The sequence below is a fragment of the Lynx rufus genome, unplaced genomic scaffold, assembly GCF_022079265.1.
Source record: "Lynx rufus isolate CCGP_SWC_20201006 ecotype Redwood Valley unplaced genomic scaffold, mLynRuf1.p SCAF_28, whole genome shotgun sequence".
NCBI lineage: Eukaryota > Metazoa > Chordata > Mammalia > Carnivora > Felidae > Lynx > Lynx rufus.
In genome coordinates, this window is record NW_025814843.1 from 8903403 (window position 1) to 8916909 (window position 13507).

Sequence of the window (13507 nt, forward strand, 5' to 3'; positions counted from 1 at the left end):
GAACATGCCTTCAGCCCTTCTCGGCTGCATCTGGGGAGATTTCCCGCCCGTCCTGGCTGTGGAGGTGGCTGATGCTGGCTTCCCTGGGCTCTCGGGAAAGTGAAGTCCAAGTAACCTTTTCGTGCAATGCCGGTCCATCTGGTGACCCCCACCCCCGGCCCCTTACTTCACAGGCGGAGAAGCTGAGGTTCAGAATGCATGGTCACCCGCCAGTTAAGTCACCAGCTGGCTCTAGGACTTAGATCTTGTGGGCCCTTCAAAAAAACTTACCGGAATCAGGGAGGGAAATTACGCATTTGTTTATAGGGCATTTAACCCTTACCTGAGTCAGCGTCACGAAGGCTGTTTTCCTCTGCTGCAACTTCTGCAGCAGAACAATAGATGGTAAGGGTCATTCCCTCCACAATTAAGTCCCAAGGACTGAACGACGACAGACACAAGTACTGACCCCAAGGAACATATTGCTATGGCATATCGGACTTGACTTTTTTTGTTTCATAATGAAAAGCGTGTTATATAGCTTTGTAAAGTTCTTGTTGGACTTTATGTTTTAGGTTAATATTTCTGGTAGAATTTATAATTGTTGAAGTTGTAGGCAGGATGGCTACCAGGAGAATGTTGTGCAAGATCAAAGTTAGCACGCTCTGGGATCTGGGTGACCTGGCCAATGGCTTACTTGATTTAACGCTAATTTTTTTTTTTTCAACGTTTATTTATTTTTGGGACAGAGAGAGACAGAACATGAACAGGGGAGGGGCAGAGAGAGAAGGAGACACAGAATCGGAAACAGGCTCCAGGCTCTGAGCCATCAGCCCAGAGCCCGACGCGGGGCTCGAACTCACGGACCGCGAGATCGTGACCTGGCTGAAGTCGGACGCTTAACCGACTGCGCCACCCAGGCGCCCCTAACGCTAATTTTTTCCCACCAAGTTTTAACAATTGTATACACCCTGATAGAAAATTTCAGAAGTACTGAATATTTGCAGAGGTGAGAAACATCTTCAACTTTGTCATATGGAATGATAGCCATTATTGATTTTTAAAATGAATACATTAGTTTATATAATATGCGTGTGTATGTACATATAATGATACATATACAAGCGTCCGTGGCTTTTTGAAACTTCACCTTATGCCACTTTGCTTTTAGGAAAGACCTACCTTAGTTCCTGTTTTCTCTAACCGAAAGAAATCTGAAGGGGGTTTTTGCTTTTATGAAAAAAATGCGGAAAGCGAAAATAGCATTCAGCGTTTATTTTGCAGCAAGCTGTCTTAGGGGCATTGTGCACCCCAACCAGCAGAGTGACCCCCCCCCCCCCCCCCCCCCCCCCCCCCCCGCCGCAAGCTCCCTCTCTGGGAGCTATACTCAGCATGACAGCATCAGACTGCGATAGCTTTGAGCTGTGTCTGTGAAAACCTGTGTGCTTTTTTTTGGTTTATTTTGTGCACCTGTTAGCAAGATGTGCCTTAAGGTATCAGAAAAAACCAAGAGAGGTCATTTTGGGGGGTCTGAGAAAGCTCAAAAATTTTTCTGTATGAATTAGTGGTCATTGCCCTTTTGCTTTATACCCCATTTTGCTTTATGAAAGGTTTCATTGGAAGACTACTTTTGGATAGTGAGGGAAACCTGCATGTTTGACAAAGCAGGGAACGTTTCCCTGTGTCATTAAGTATTTACTAAAAACAGGATTTTTTTAATGGTACATAACAGTGCATCATATGAATAACCAAAATTATTTCCCTCTTTTGTACCTCTTTGTAATATTAGAGTTTGTTTTGTTTAACTGTTGTAGAGACAGCCCCTTTGTTCCATCTCTTACTTCCTCGGCTCACTTCCTGGAAGTGAACTGTTGGGTTCAAGGATATGAACATTTTTAAGGCCCTTGATAACGTTTTGCTAAGTTGCCCTCCACTTCCTGGAAGCTGACCCCCTCACTTTACACATAAGGTAGGAAATAGAGCTCAGAGGTGATAATCCATTTAGATTGATGGAAGCTGTCCTTGGGCCCCAAGCCCCTTCCCCAGTTCATGCTGAAAACGCATTTATGATTTTTCCCGTTGCTCTCAGGTAGTTTGATTCCGTGGCTTTCTCATTTGTCCGTTGACTATGAAACAGGTGGAAAGCCGTGATCGTATAGTGGTTAGTACTCTGCGTTGTGAAACAGGTGGAAACTCTGCTGTGCTGGTAGCTTAGCTCCGTTGCAAAGTGGGTTGCTGGTCAGGAGGGTAGGAGGGAGTATGGAACGGGACTTTGAAAACCTTATAAAAACAGACTTGGCTACATACAGCCTTCTGTTCGTGCTGTTGACAGTCGTACATCAATGATGCTTTACTCCTGAATGGTATTCGGCTGGTCAGTCATGGCATAGAGCCGTGACTGCTTTACCGGTGTATCAAAGCAAGCAGTAGGCTCGCTTTTTAATAGAAGGATGACTGTCTCTGAACAGGTTCTTTGCTAAAGCTAATTAGCTTTCCTGCCAGGGCAACATGTGTGTTGGTGATGCACCCTTCCTGGAAGAGTTAGAGTTAAACAGACCTTAACGGTTTTGTATTCTGGTTGGTCTTTTCTTTTTTCTTTTTGGTCTATTCTCAAAAATGTTGTGGAAGGTAAAAGAATATACAGAAACGGATAGTCTAACGACCCCCTTTGTACTCCTCACCCAGGTCCTATAATTACCAGCCTTCTGCCATACTTGTATCATTTCTGCCTTCCACATCATTTTTCCCCAGGTTTTTGTTTTTTTTAAGTAAACCTTACGTGTGTATGAATTTAACTGTGCATTCAGTGTTTTTGTGGTAGAACAGGGGACTTCCTGCGTGTTCCCCTTTTCAGGTCTTCGGTCTCTGCTGTGGCATCACCATCCTCTGTGTCCCTTGGGCCTGAAAACTCCAGTCCTCCACTTTTTCTTGCCCTCCTCCTATCTGATTATTGAATATTTGGTTTTTCTTTCAAATGCCTCTGGCATCTCTTTAAAACATTTTTTTTTTTTTGGTAACGTTTAATTTTTTGAGAGAGATAGAGGGAGAGTGAGTGTGAGTGGGGAAGGAGCAGAGAGAGAGAGAGAGAGAGAGAGAGAGAGAGACAGGATCCGAAGCAGGCTCCAGGCTCCCATCTGTCAGCACAGAGCCCGACACGGGCCTCGAACTCACCAACTGCGAGATCATGACCTGAGCCGAAGTCGGCCGCTTCACCGACGGAGCCCCCCCTGGCGCCCCTGGAAGTTCTTTCATGCTGTCCGTTTCTGCCTTGGCCCCCCCATGTTTTTAGTTGTGTGCCTTGTAGACAGGAGACACTGGTGACCAGTTATGGAATGGGAGTCTTCTGGTCTCCTGCCACTCCTCTCTCGTTCCCAGCCATTTATGTAAATGAGTGCAGGTTAGTTTTCCTAAAGTAGTACTTTATTTATTTATTTAAATGTTTATTTATTTTGAGAGCGAGAGTGTGTGTGCACAAGTGGGGTAGGGGCAGAGAGAGAGGGAGAGCCAAGAATCCCAGCAGGTTCTGTGCCATTAGTGCAGAGCTCGACACGGGGCTGGACTCATGAGCCACGACATCATGGCCTGAGCTGAAATCAAGAGTCAGAGGCCCTGCTGACTAAGCCACCCAGGTGCCCCTCAACTACTACGTTAGGTACTCGTGTGTTTGATTCTGTGATGAGGCTGCCCATGACCTCTGTGCTTGTGGTTCTCAAACTTTGCTCCAGGTAGGAACACCAGCGGGAGTTTTGACAACTCCTCGTGTTCAGGTCAAACCCCATTCCCAGGGCGCCTGAGTGGCTCAGTCGGTTAAGCGTCCAACTTCGGCTCAGGTCACCATCTCGTGGTTTGTGAGTTTGAGCCCCGCGTCGGCCTCTTTGCTGACGGCTTGGAGCCTGGAGCTTGCTTTAGATTCTGTGTCCCCCTCTCTCTCTGTCCCTCCTCTGCTCACAATATGTCTGTCTCTGTCTCAAAAATAAACATTAAAAAAAAAAATAAAACCATTCCTGTTTAAGCAGGATGCTTGGGTTTGGGAGCCAGGAATCGGTTGTGTTGTTTCAAGATTCCCTGCTGATCCCAGCATGTAGCAGAGTTTCAGAACTAGCACTCTCCAAGGCTAATGTGGGAACGTAAAGACTGGGAGCAAAACATCTGGGATTTTGGCCTTCTGCATTTCCTAGAACCTCTTCAGGGGCTCACTCGGTGTGCCAAAGTATCCCCTACAGCTCCAACGTCCTCTTTTTTCAAAACCCTCCCCTGATAATTCTGGTGTTCAAGGCTCCGCAGAAACTAGCTTCCACTCATCTGTCCTCTTTTATACCTTACCCTCTTACCCAGGGCTGCTCAGCCGAATGTGCCCCTCCCTCCTGCTTCAACCTCGCTGTTCAGCCCAGGGTGTCACCTCGTGACCCAGCCCTGTCCAGTCCGAGTGCCTCGGCCGACACTACTTTCTCTCCCTCCCAAACTCCAGGAGTACTTACCATTTAGCCTCCATGGTTGTTAGGCAGTGTATCATACCTTATTACCGATTTCCATAGGTCTGGTCTGGGACCACAGAGCCAGACCTGTCTGTGCTCCTCTTTTCAGAGGTGACAGTATGGAGGGGAAAAGGAGAAATGTGGTAAAGCTGGGAATCAGGACCCTGTTTTCCTTATCAGCTCCCCTCCTATTTTCTTAACTACGTGTCGTGTTACTTGCTCTTTTCTTGGACACATGAACATACACACCCTTTCACACACATACACGCGTGATGGTCTTTCAGCGTAGAGTGGGGCATTGTCAGAGATCCTACCTCATGAGATTAGAAGTAGGACCTGGCCCAGATCAGGTACTCAGTTTGTTACCCATCGCTGTAATTACTCTAGTAAGATTGCTAAGGGAAGTGACGCGAGATTGGTTTTTTTTTTTTTTTGGTTTTTTTTTTTTTGCCGTTATTGAAAAACACATTTGCTGAGTTCCCTCACTGGATGAGTAATGTGTGGGAGTTCAAAGATTTTTAAGAAATGGATCATTTACTATTTCAAGCAGAAATGGGGACATGGGTGCAAACAGCAGTTTTCCCTAGTTTGTGCTAGGACAGCCCTAGTCCCTCCTCTGCAGAGCAGGGCCACCTGGTAGGAGAGATACAAGGTGTACTTAGCTGCTCTCTGTAAAACAAATAGGAAGCAAAAAGGCTGTCCCAGAAGGAAAAAATAAGGGACCCTGGGGAATTTATTGTGGATTTTTCAAAGCCTCCTGACACTCTGAATAACAAATAGAAGCTCGGCAAATGTTTCCAGAGAGTTCTTGCGAGCTTAGATGTCCGGAGGGGGTGTCCTGCGTCCCCAGCGCATTTTGTTGGAGGATAAACAGTACCTGCCGTTCCTGTTTTGTGAAGCTCTTCCCCAGATACCTGCCTGGCTGGCTTCCTCACCTTGCCCGTCACTCTCTGTTCTTTTATCCTGCTTTATTTTTCTTGTTAGCGCCTACCAGCCCTGGACATACTGTGTCTTTATTTATTTTATGCTCCTTGAGCAGGGACTTTGTCCATTCGGTTCGCTGCCCTGCTCTCCAGTGCCTGGAACCGTGCTCAGCCCAGAGGAGCCCTTGCATAAATGTTTGCCGCACGTTCTGTGAGTGGATGAATTCGAACAAGTGGTTGGGGACGTAGTTTGCAGTGGGCGGTACCACTTGGCCAAGTGGACCTACTACCTGTTTGTGCTGATTTTCTCACTTGTAAGATGGCGATGGGAGCGGTACCCGTCTCCTGGTGTTTTTGTGCGGATGAAGCGAATTGTTACAAACGGAGCATTCAGAACAGAGCCCTGCTCACACAGTATTTCCTATAACAGCAACACGTGTCGCTGTATTCACTATTCTCATCCTCCCCGTTGGACTTGGTGGCTAGAACTGACAAGTGGCGCGCAAGTCATGCAGAAAGTTGCTTTCAAAGAGCCTGAAGCATTCTTCTCCTTTATGCCTTCGATGCAGGTTCTCCACGTACGATGCCACCTGCCAAATTGCACAAGACATCGCCGAGAAAATCCAACAGCAAAATCAGCATGGAAGAAGTGGTGAAAATACAATCAGGGTGAGAGCAGGAGAGAATTAGGACCCGGAATGGTTTGTCTGAGCTCTGAGCTCTGCAAACCCTCCTACTGCTGAGACTGTGTGTGTGTGTGTGTGTGTGTGTGTGTGTGTGTGTGTGTGTGGCTGCGAAGCTTACGGGCGGGCGTTGCATTGACCTTACAGTCAATCAGTGAATCGTTACAACTGAGACGAAACGAAGCATGACACCCGTTTAATTTCTCCTGTTTAACCGTAAAAGTGTCTAACAATTTCCTAGTCCAGCTCAGGCCCCAGATAGTAAATCTTTCAGGCTCTGCAGGACAAGAGGCTATGCCTTCACTTCTCTGAGAATCTGTTCTTGCCAAATGGCCTTTTTGACATTTTACATTTATTCTATGTAATACATGTAATAATTTGCATTTTATATAGCTTGCAGGCTGTATAAAAGCAGTGGTAGGATTTGGCTGGGGAACTGTGTTTTCCAGGCCCTTATGGGTTCACTCTAGCTCCTTCGATTCAAATCCCAACACCGCGGGTTTCTCTCTAACCTTTCCCCTTCCAAGTTGGTATTTTTCTTTTCCAGCAATCAGAACAGAGAGATCTATTTGCTCATGGGGTCTGTCTTAGGGGTTGCAGAACACAGTCTCAGACACTGTACCACCACAGGCACCACCACAGACACTTAAGTCTGAGTTTGTCTTTTTTTTTTTTTTTTTTAATGTTTTTATTTATTTTTGAGAGAGAGAGAGACAGAGACAGAGCGCGATCCGGGGAGGGGCAGAGAGAGAGGGAGACCCAGAATCCGAAGCAGGCTCCAGGCTCTGAGCTATCCGCGTAGAGCCCGATGTGGGGCTCGAACCCATGAGTGTGAGATCATGACCTGAGCCACAGTCGGATGCTCAACCGACTAAGCCATCCGGATGCCCCAAGATTTCGTACTTTTTTATGGCTGAGTAATATTCCATTGTGTATGTCCACTGCATCTACTTTCTCTATTCAGCTATTGCTGGGCATGTGGGCTCTTTCCATAATTTGATTATTGTAGATAAAGCTGCAATAAACATAGGGGCGCACGTATCCCTTTGAATTAGTGTGTTTATATTGGGTTGAATACCCAGTAGTGCAATTACTGGATCGTACGGTGGTTCTATTTTCACCTTTTGAGGAAGCTCCATACTGTTTCCACAGTGGCTACACCAGTTTGCATTCCCACCAACTGTGCACGAGGGTTCCTTTTCCTCCACGTCCTCGCCAACACCTGTTGTTTCTTGTGTTGTTGTTTTTAGCCATTCTGACAGGTGTGAGGCGATATCTCATTGTGGCTTTGATTTGTAGTTCCCTGAGGAGGAGTGACGATGAACATCTTTTCACGTGTATGTTGGCCATCTGGATGTCTTCTTTGGAAAAGTGTCTATTCGTGTCTTCTGCCCATTTAAAAAAAATTTTTTTTAAATGTTTTATTTATTTTTGAGACAGAGAGAGACAGAGCATGAACGGGGGAGGGTCAGAGAGAGAGGGAGACACAGAATCTGAAGCGGGCTGCAGGCTCTGAGCTGTCAGCACAGAGCCCGACGCGGGGCTCGAACTCACGGACCATGAGATCATGACCTGAGCCGAAGTCGGACGCTTAACCAACGGAGCCACCCAGGTGCCCCTCTTCTGCCCATTTTTAAATTGGATTACAGTAAAACCTTGGTTTGCGAGCATAATTCATTATGGAAACAAGCTTGTCATCCAAAGCACTTGTATATCAAAGCAAATTTCCCCATAAGAAATAGTGGAAACTCAGATGATTCATTCTACAAAATATAAAGAAAAATCAACAACATGCACTTTTAAAAACCTTCGTGGTGGTGTGAGGGAGACAAGAGAGGAGGGTTACTGTGTAGGACGACTTTCATTATCACTAACGGATGTTGACTACAGAATGGTATTAATAAAGTCTTATACTGTATTTAGCGTAACTGGCAATAAGGAGGCAGAGGAAAGGGTCTGTATCTGCAGGCAGCCTGACCTAGAATGGAGCAAAGCATTCCTAAGCTCACTCTTGGATGGAAAAGCAAAGGACTGTCCAGAGGTGCTTGGAAGTGACAAAAAATACACTAATGCCTGTTGTGGGCACCTTCCAACATTCCGAAAAATCACTGATTTCTGCCACACACTCCAGCCTGAGACCGAGCATCCGAGTGTGGGAGCCGATGACCCACAATCCCGCAGCGAGAGAGAACCATTGGCTCAGTTGTGATCATGCGACATTCAGCATTACATCCTACTCGTATTGTGAGACGTTGCTCGTTTATCAAGTTAAATTTCATTAGAAATGTCTGCTCGTCTTGCGGATCACTTGTAGAACGAGTTACTCACAATCCAAGGTTTTACTGTATTTGGTTTTTGGGTGTTGAGTTGTATCAGTTCTTTATAGAACTGATTTTGGATACTGACTCTTTATCGGATATGTCCTTTGCAAGTATCTTCTCCCATTCAGTAGGTTGCCTTTTAGGTTTCTTGATTGTTTACTTTGCTGTGCAGAAGCTTTTTTATTTTGATGTAGTCCCAATAGTTTATTTTTGCTTTTGTTTCCCTTGCCTCGGGAGACATATCTAGAAAAAGGTTGCTATGGCCTGTGTTCTCTCCTAGGATTTTTCTGGTTTCAGGTCTCACATTTAGGTCTTTCATCCATTTCGAGTTTGTTTTTGTGTTTGGTGTAAGAAAATGGACCAGTTTCATTCTTTTACATGTTGCCATTCGGTTTTCCCAACACCGCTTGTTGAAGAGACTGTCTTTTTCCCATTGGATATTCTTTCCTGCTTTGTAGAAGATAAAGTGACCATATAATTGTGGGTTTATTATATTAATTTTTAGTACTTCTCCATGTAATCATTTTCATTAATTTCTGGCTTCCTCGTCCTCTGTTACCTTTTGCAGAAATAAGCGTGTGTGTGTGTTCTCATTTCTCTTTCTTTTCCATAAGATACTCCTTTGTATCTTGCTCTGTTTATTTACTACCGTGTTGTAGTAATCTCTCCATATTAATTCTTCGAGATCTTCGCTGTTCTTTAGGACTACGTAGTTGTGCTACTGCACGGATACGCCATAGTCCATTTAACCTGCCTAAGGATGGGAGTTTAGATAATTTCTCCTGTTTTGTCGTTATAAATAATGCCATGATAAATAGCTTTATGTTCTTCCTCCCCTTGGTATTTGTGGAGGTGTCTTTTCAGGGTGAATTCTCAGAACCTGGGTGGATGTGATTTTTTCCACCTGCCACCAAATTCCTGTCCACAGGGGTGTGCTTACTCAGCCTTTGACCAGCAGTGCACGAGTTTCTGTTTCTTCACAGGCTGGCCAACAAGAGGGTGTCATCTGATAAGTGCGATATGGTATTTCAGTGTCGTTTCAAATGTGCATCTTTCATGTGTGAATCAAGTGAGGTGTGTTTGCACATGTTTAAGCATCATTTACATTTTTCTGAGAAGTTCTTCTTTTGTTAAAAAAACCCTTTTTTTAAAATTGGATTGTGGGTCTTTTTAGTCTTTAAGAGTTTCTTATCTAGTATGGAGATTAGTTCTTGGTGACATATTATAATTTATTTTCTTTATTATTTGTTGTTTTGCTTTGCTTAGGATATCATCTGCCATGTGAAAGCATTATTTAAAAAAAAATTTTTTTTTAACGTTTATTTATTTTTGAGACAGAGAGAGACAGAGCATGAACAGGGGAGGGGCAGAGAGAGAGGGAGACACAGAATCTGAAACAGGCTCCAGGCTCTGAGCTGTCAGCACAGAGCCCGACGCGGGGCTCGAACTCATGGACCGTGAGATCATGACCTGAGCCGAAGTCGGACACTTAACCGACCAAGCCACCCAGGCACCCCGAAAGCATTATTTTTTAAACAAAGTTGGCTAGCGATCTTTAATTGCTTCTGTATTTTCACTCATACCTTTTGCTATTTCTGGGATGTGAGGGAATTCATTTTTGTTTTCTTCTAATAAACGTATGGTTTCACTTTTTTACATTTAGACCTCTGATTCATTTAACTGGTATAATCTTCTTGGGTACTTAATTTCTAATTATAAATGAGTTTTCAGTGTGGCCAAATTATTGCCCATGGTAGAAAAGTTTCCCAATGTAGACTTTCTGGATTTAGGTTGTATAAAATTTTAAGCCTCTTCAACATACAATTCTGTCCCAATTCCAATTATCTTTTAAAAATCTTACTCATTCTGTTAGGTGCAAGTATATAATAGTTTAATATGCTTTTTTTGTTATTTATGCCATTGAACCTGTTTTCATATATTTATCGGATACTTATATTTCTTCCTTTGTGAATTGCCAGTATATGTCCTTAACCTAACTTATTATTTCTTTTGTTTTTAATTTATTTATTATTTTGAAAGAGAGAGCAAATGTGAGCAGGGGAGGGGCAGAGAGAGGAAGAGAGAAAATCCTAAGCAGGCTCCATGCTATCAGAGCAGAACCCATCATGGGCTCAATCCCACAAACCGTGAGCTCATCACCTGAGTCGAAGAGTCAACCACTCAACTGACGAACCACTCAGGTGCCCCTGAGAGAGGTCTTTCATACCCAGAGATTATCTAAATATTTCATCTAATCTTCCAAATTTTCTTTAATCTTTCCTTCTGTTTTTATTTTATTTTTTTAATGTTTATTTTATTTTTGAGAGAGACAGACAGAATGTGAGTGGGTTAGGGGCAGAGAGAGAGGGAGACGCAGAATCCAAAGCAGGCTCCAGGCTCCGAGCTGTCAGCACAGAGCCCCACGCGGGGCTCAAACTCATGGGCTGTGAGATCATGACCTGAGCCAAAGTCGGACGCTCAACCAACTGAGCCACCCAGGTGCCCCTGTTTTTATTTTATTTTTAAACATGTATCTTTAAAATATTTGAAGTTTATTTTGGTACGTTGTAGGCATCAAATTTAATTTTTTCCCATTTGCTGAATTATTCTTTACCTCATCCCCCCCCAAGATATGAAATATCCACAGGACGCCTGGGTGACTCAGTGGGTTGAGCATCCAGCTTTGGCTCAGGTCATGATCTCGTGGTTCGTGAGTTCGAGCCCTACGTTGGGCTCTGTGCTGACAGCTCAGAGCCCAGAGCCTGCTTCGGATTCTGTGTCTTCCTCTCTCTCTCTGCCTCTCCCCGACTTGCTGTCTTTCTGTCTCTCTCTCAAAAATAAACATAAAAAAAAAAGATATGAAATAATCCTGTATTTCATTCACTGAATTTATTTTTGCACAGCCATACTGCACCTGGACCTCCTGTTCTGTCACACTAGTGAAGCTTTCACTAACTGCCAGCATCATATTCTTGTAGTTTTTATGAAGATTTAATATCTCATTGTTTAAGTGCCCCACTATCACACATATTCCTTGTCCTTTAAAGTTCTCTTTATCTATGTTTTAGAATAATTTCGCATGGCTTCTTTACAATTCATTTGTCCTGTGCCTCTGTTACCACCTCTTTTCTAGTAAGAGAACTCCACATGGGACTTTGAATAGATGTGTAGTTTATTCATAGATTAATTGGGGAATGCTTACATCTTTACAATATCGGGTGTTTCCTTTTATTCATTCCTCTATCAGTATTTACTACATAGTCGCAATGTGCCAGGCAGGTGCTAGATGTTTTTTAGGTTTTGTTGGTGTTGTTAATGATGTTTAAAAATAATGATGAAAAGAAATGCTCCCTACCTAGTACTTAAATTTAGAAATGCCCTGGATTTTTTTTTTTTTTTCATCTTAAGATTGATTACCAGACTGACTTCTTCTCTGGTTTCTAGTAATTTGTCAGTGGATTCACTTAACTTTCCCAAACAGACTTATCCATTTATATATCATGATGATTTCATCTCCTTCTTTCCAGCCCTTGTGTATTTCTTTAACTTGTCTTATTGCGTTGGTTACAACTTCTAGACCAATGTTGGAAAATATTACGGTTAAGGTAGTAATGTTCCATTCTTAGTTTTCTTTCTTTCTTTTTGTTTTGTTTTTGATTAATTTCCCCTGTGCTGTATCAATCATACATTTGTTCTGTTTGTAACCATTAACACTGTCGGATTTAGTATTAGATTTTCTAACATCAAACTGTTCTTAAATTACTAGGATAAATTCTACTTGGTGATGGTATGTTGTCATTTTAACGTAATTCTGAATTTGCTTTGCTAATATTTTTAAAGACTTTTGCATTTTATAATCCTTACAGGAGATTAGCATGTGGTTTCTTTTTTCTTTTTTTCTCTCCCCCGTCCCCTCTCCACCCCCTCACCCCACTCCCCAGTATCTCTGTCAGTGATTGTTATCAGGGTTGTGTTAGCTTAAAATATGAATTAGGCTCTCCATCTTTTTCTGTGCTTTGGAAGGTTTCTTGCAGATTATGATGATGGAAAACTTTTCCTGGTTTTAAAAGTAACCATTTTTCTTATAAAATATTAAAAAAATCCACTACTTAGAGATAATCGCCCTTGGCATTTTGAAGTATTTAGTTCTTAGATTGATTTTTTTTCTCTGTGGGTGACATTTCATTTTAGGACTTGATTTTTTTCTCTTTTAATAAATTATGCTGGCTATCTTTCTATGTCGACAAATCGAGGTTTCCATCATACTTTTTAATGGCCACATACCCTTTGATCTCTTGAATGCTTTTGAGCTTTAATTTCGTAGACTGCTCTTCGGTTTGGGGCGTGTGTGTGTGTGTGTGTGTGTGTGTGTATTGCTATGTTTGTTTGTTTTATTCTTCTTGAACGAGGGGCGATCTGCTCTCTGTGGTATTTCCTCATAAACACTGTGGGTGGTTTCTCTGTGGTTCCCAGAGGTATTAGAATAGTTAAGGTTAGACTTTTCTTGGCTGCTGATACCTTTGAGGGTTGCTTGATGTGTGTGAGCCCTCAGCCAGCCTCTACTGTTCTGCTGTTTTTCCCTTAGTGTGTGTGACCCTGCTAATCCTAGGGAGGGAGTCCTCCCTTCCCCTGAAGTTATGTAATTGCTACTTCGAACAAGGTAGCAGATGAAATCTGCGCTAGTCTGTCTTTTCACACCTATCTCTGATTTCCCGCGTGGCTGGCTGTATTTAATTTACATGGGCAGTTTCAGTTTTCATATTTTCTCAGTTCCCCAGAGGTTCTCTCCCTACCTTCCTCCATCCTTTAACATAGCACTCAAGAGTCACAAACAGCAGTTTCCTCTGGGTTTGTAGAACGACTAAGAAAATCTATACACTCCTGGAAAAAGAGTCACGGGTAGTGAGCATCGTTATAAGAACACACTGCTACAAAACTTTTAAATGGGTTTTAAGTAAACCAGTGTGTTCAGAGCAGACTGGCGGGATTGCAGTGAGACTTGATGTCTTGTCATTTGAAGCGAGGTTGAAGACACTTGGGTTTTTCACTGGCGAATGGGGTAGATGCTCAGGGGACAGGATTCAGACTGTGAGGGCCAGGGGTTGGTTTCCCGTCACTGTCTACTC

At 43.3% G+C, this 13507-nt stretch overlaps 1 protein-coding gene across 1 annotated transcript in view; it reads left to right on the forward strand.

The window, feature by feature from the left end:
* Nucleotides 1-13507, forward strand: part of STX8 (syntaxin 8) — a 252080-nt gene that overhangs the window by 332 nt on the left and 238241 nt on the right. The window contains exon 2 of the mRNA XM_047089964.1: nucleotides 5947-6046. Coding sequence (XP_046945920.1) covers nucleotides 5947-6046 — 100 coding nt within the window. The remainder of the gene's footprint in view (nucleotides 1-5946; nucleotides 6047-13507) is intronic.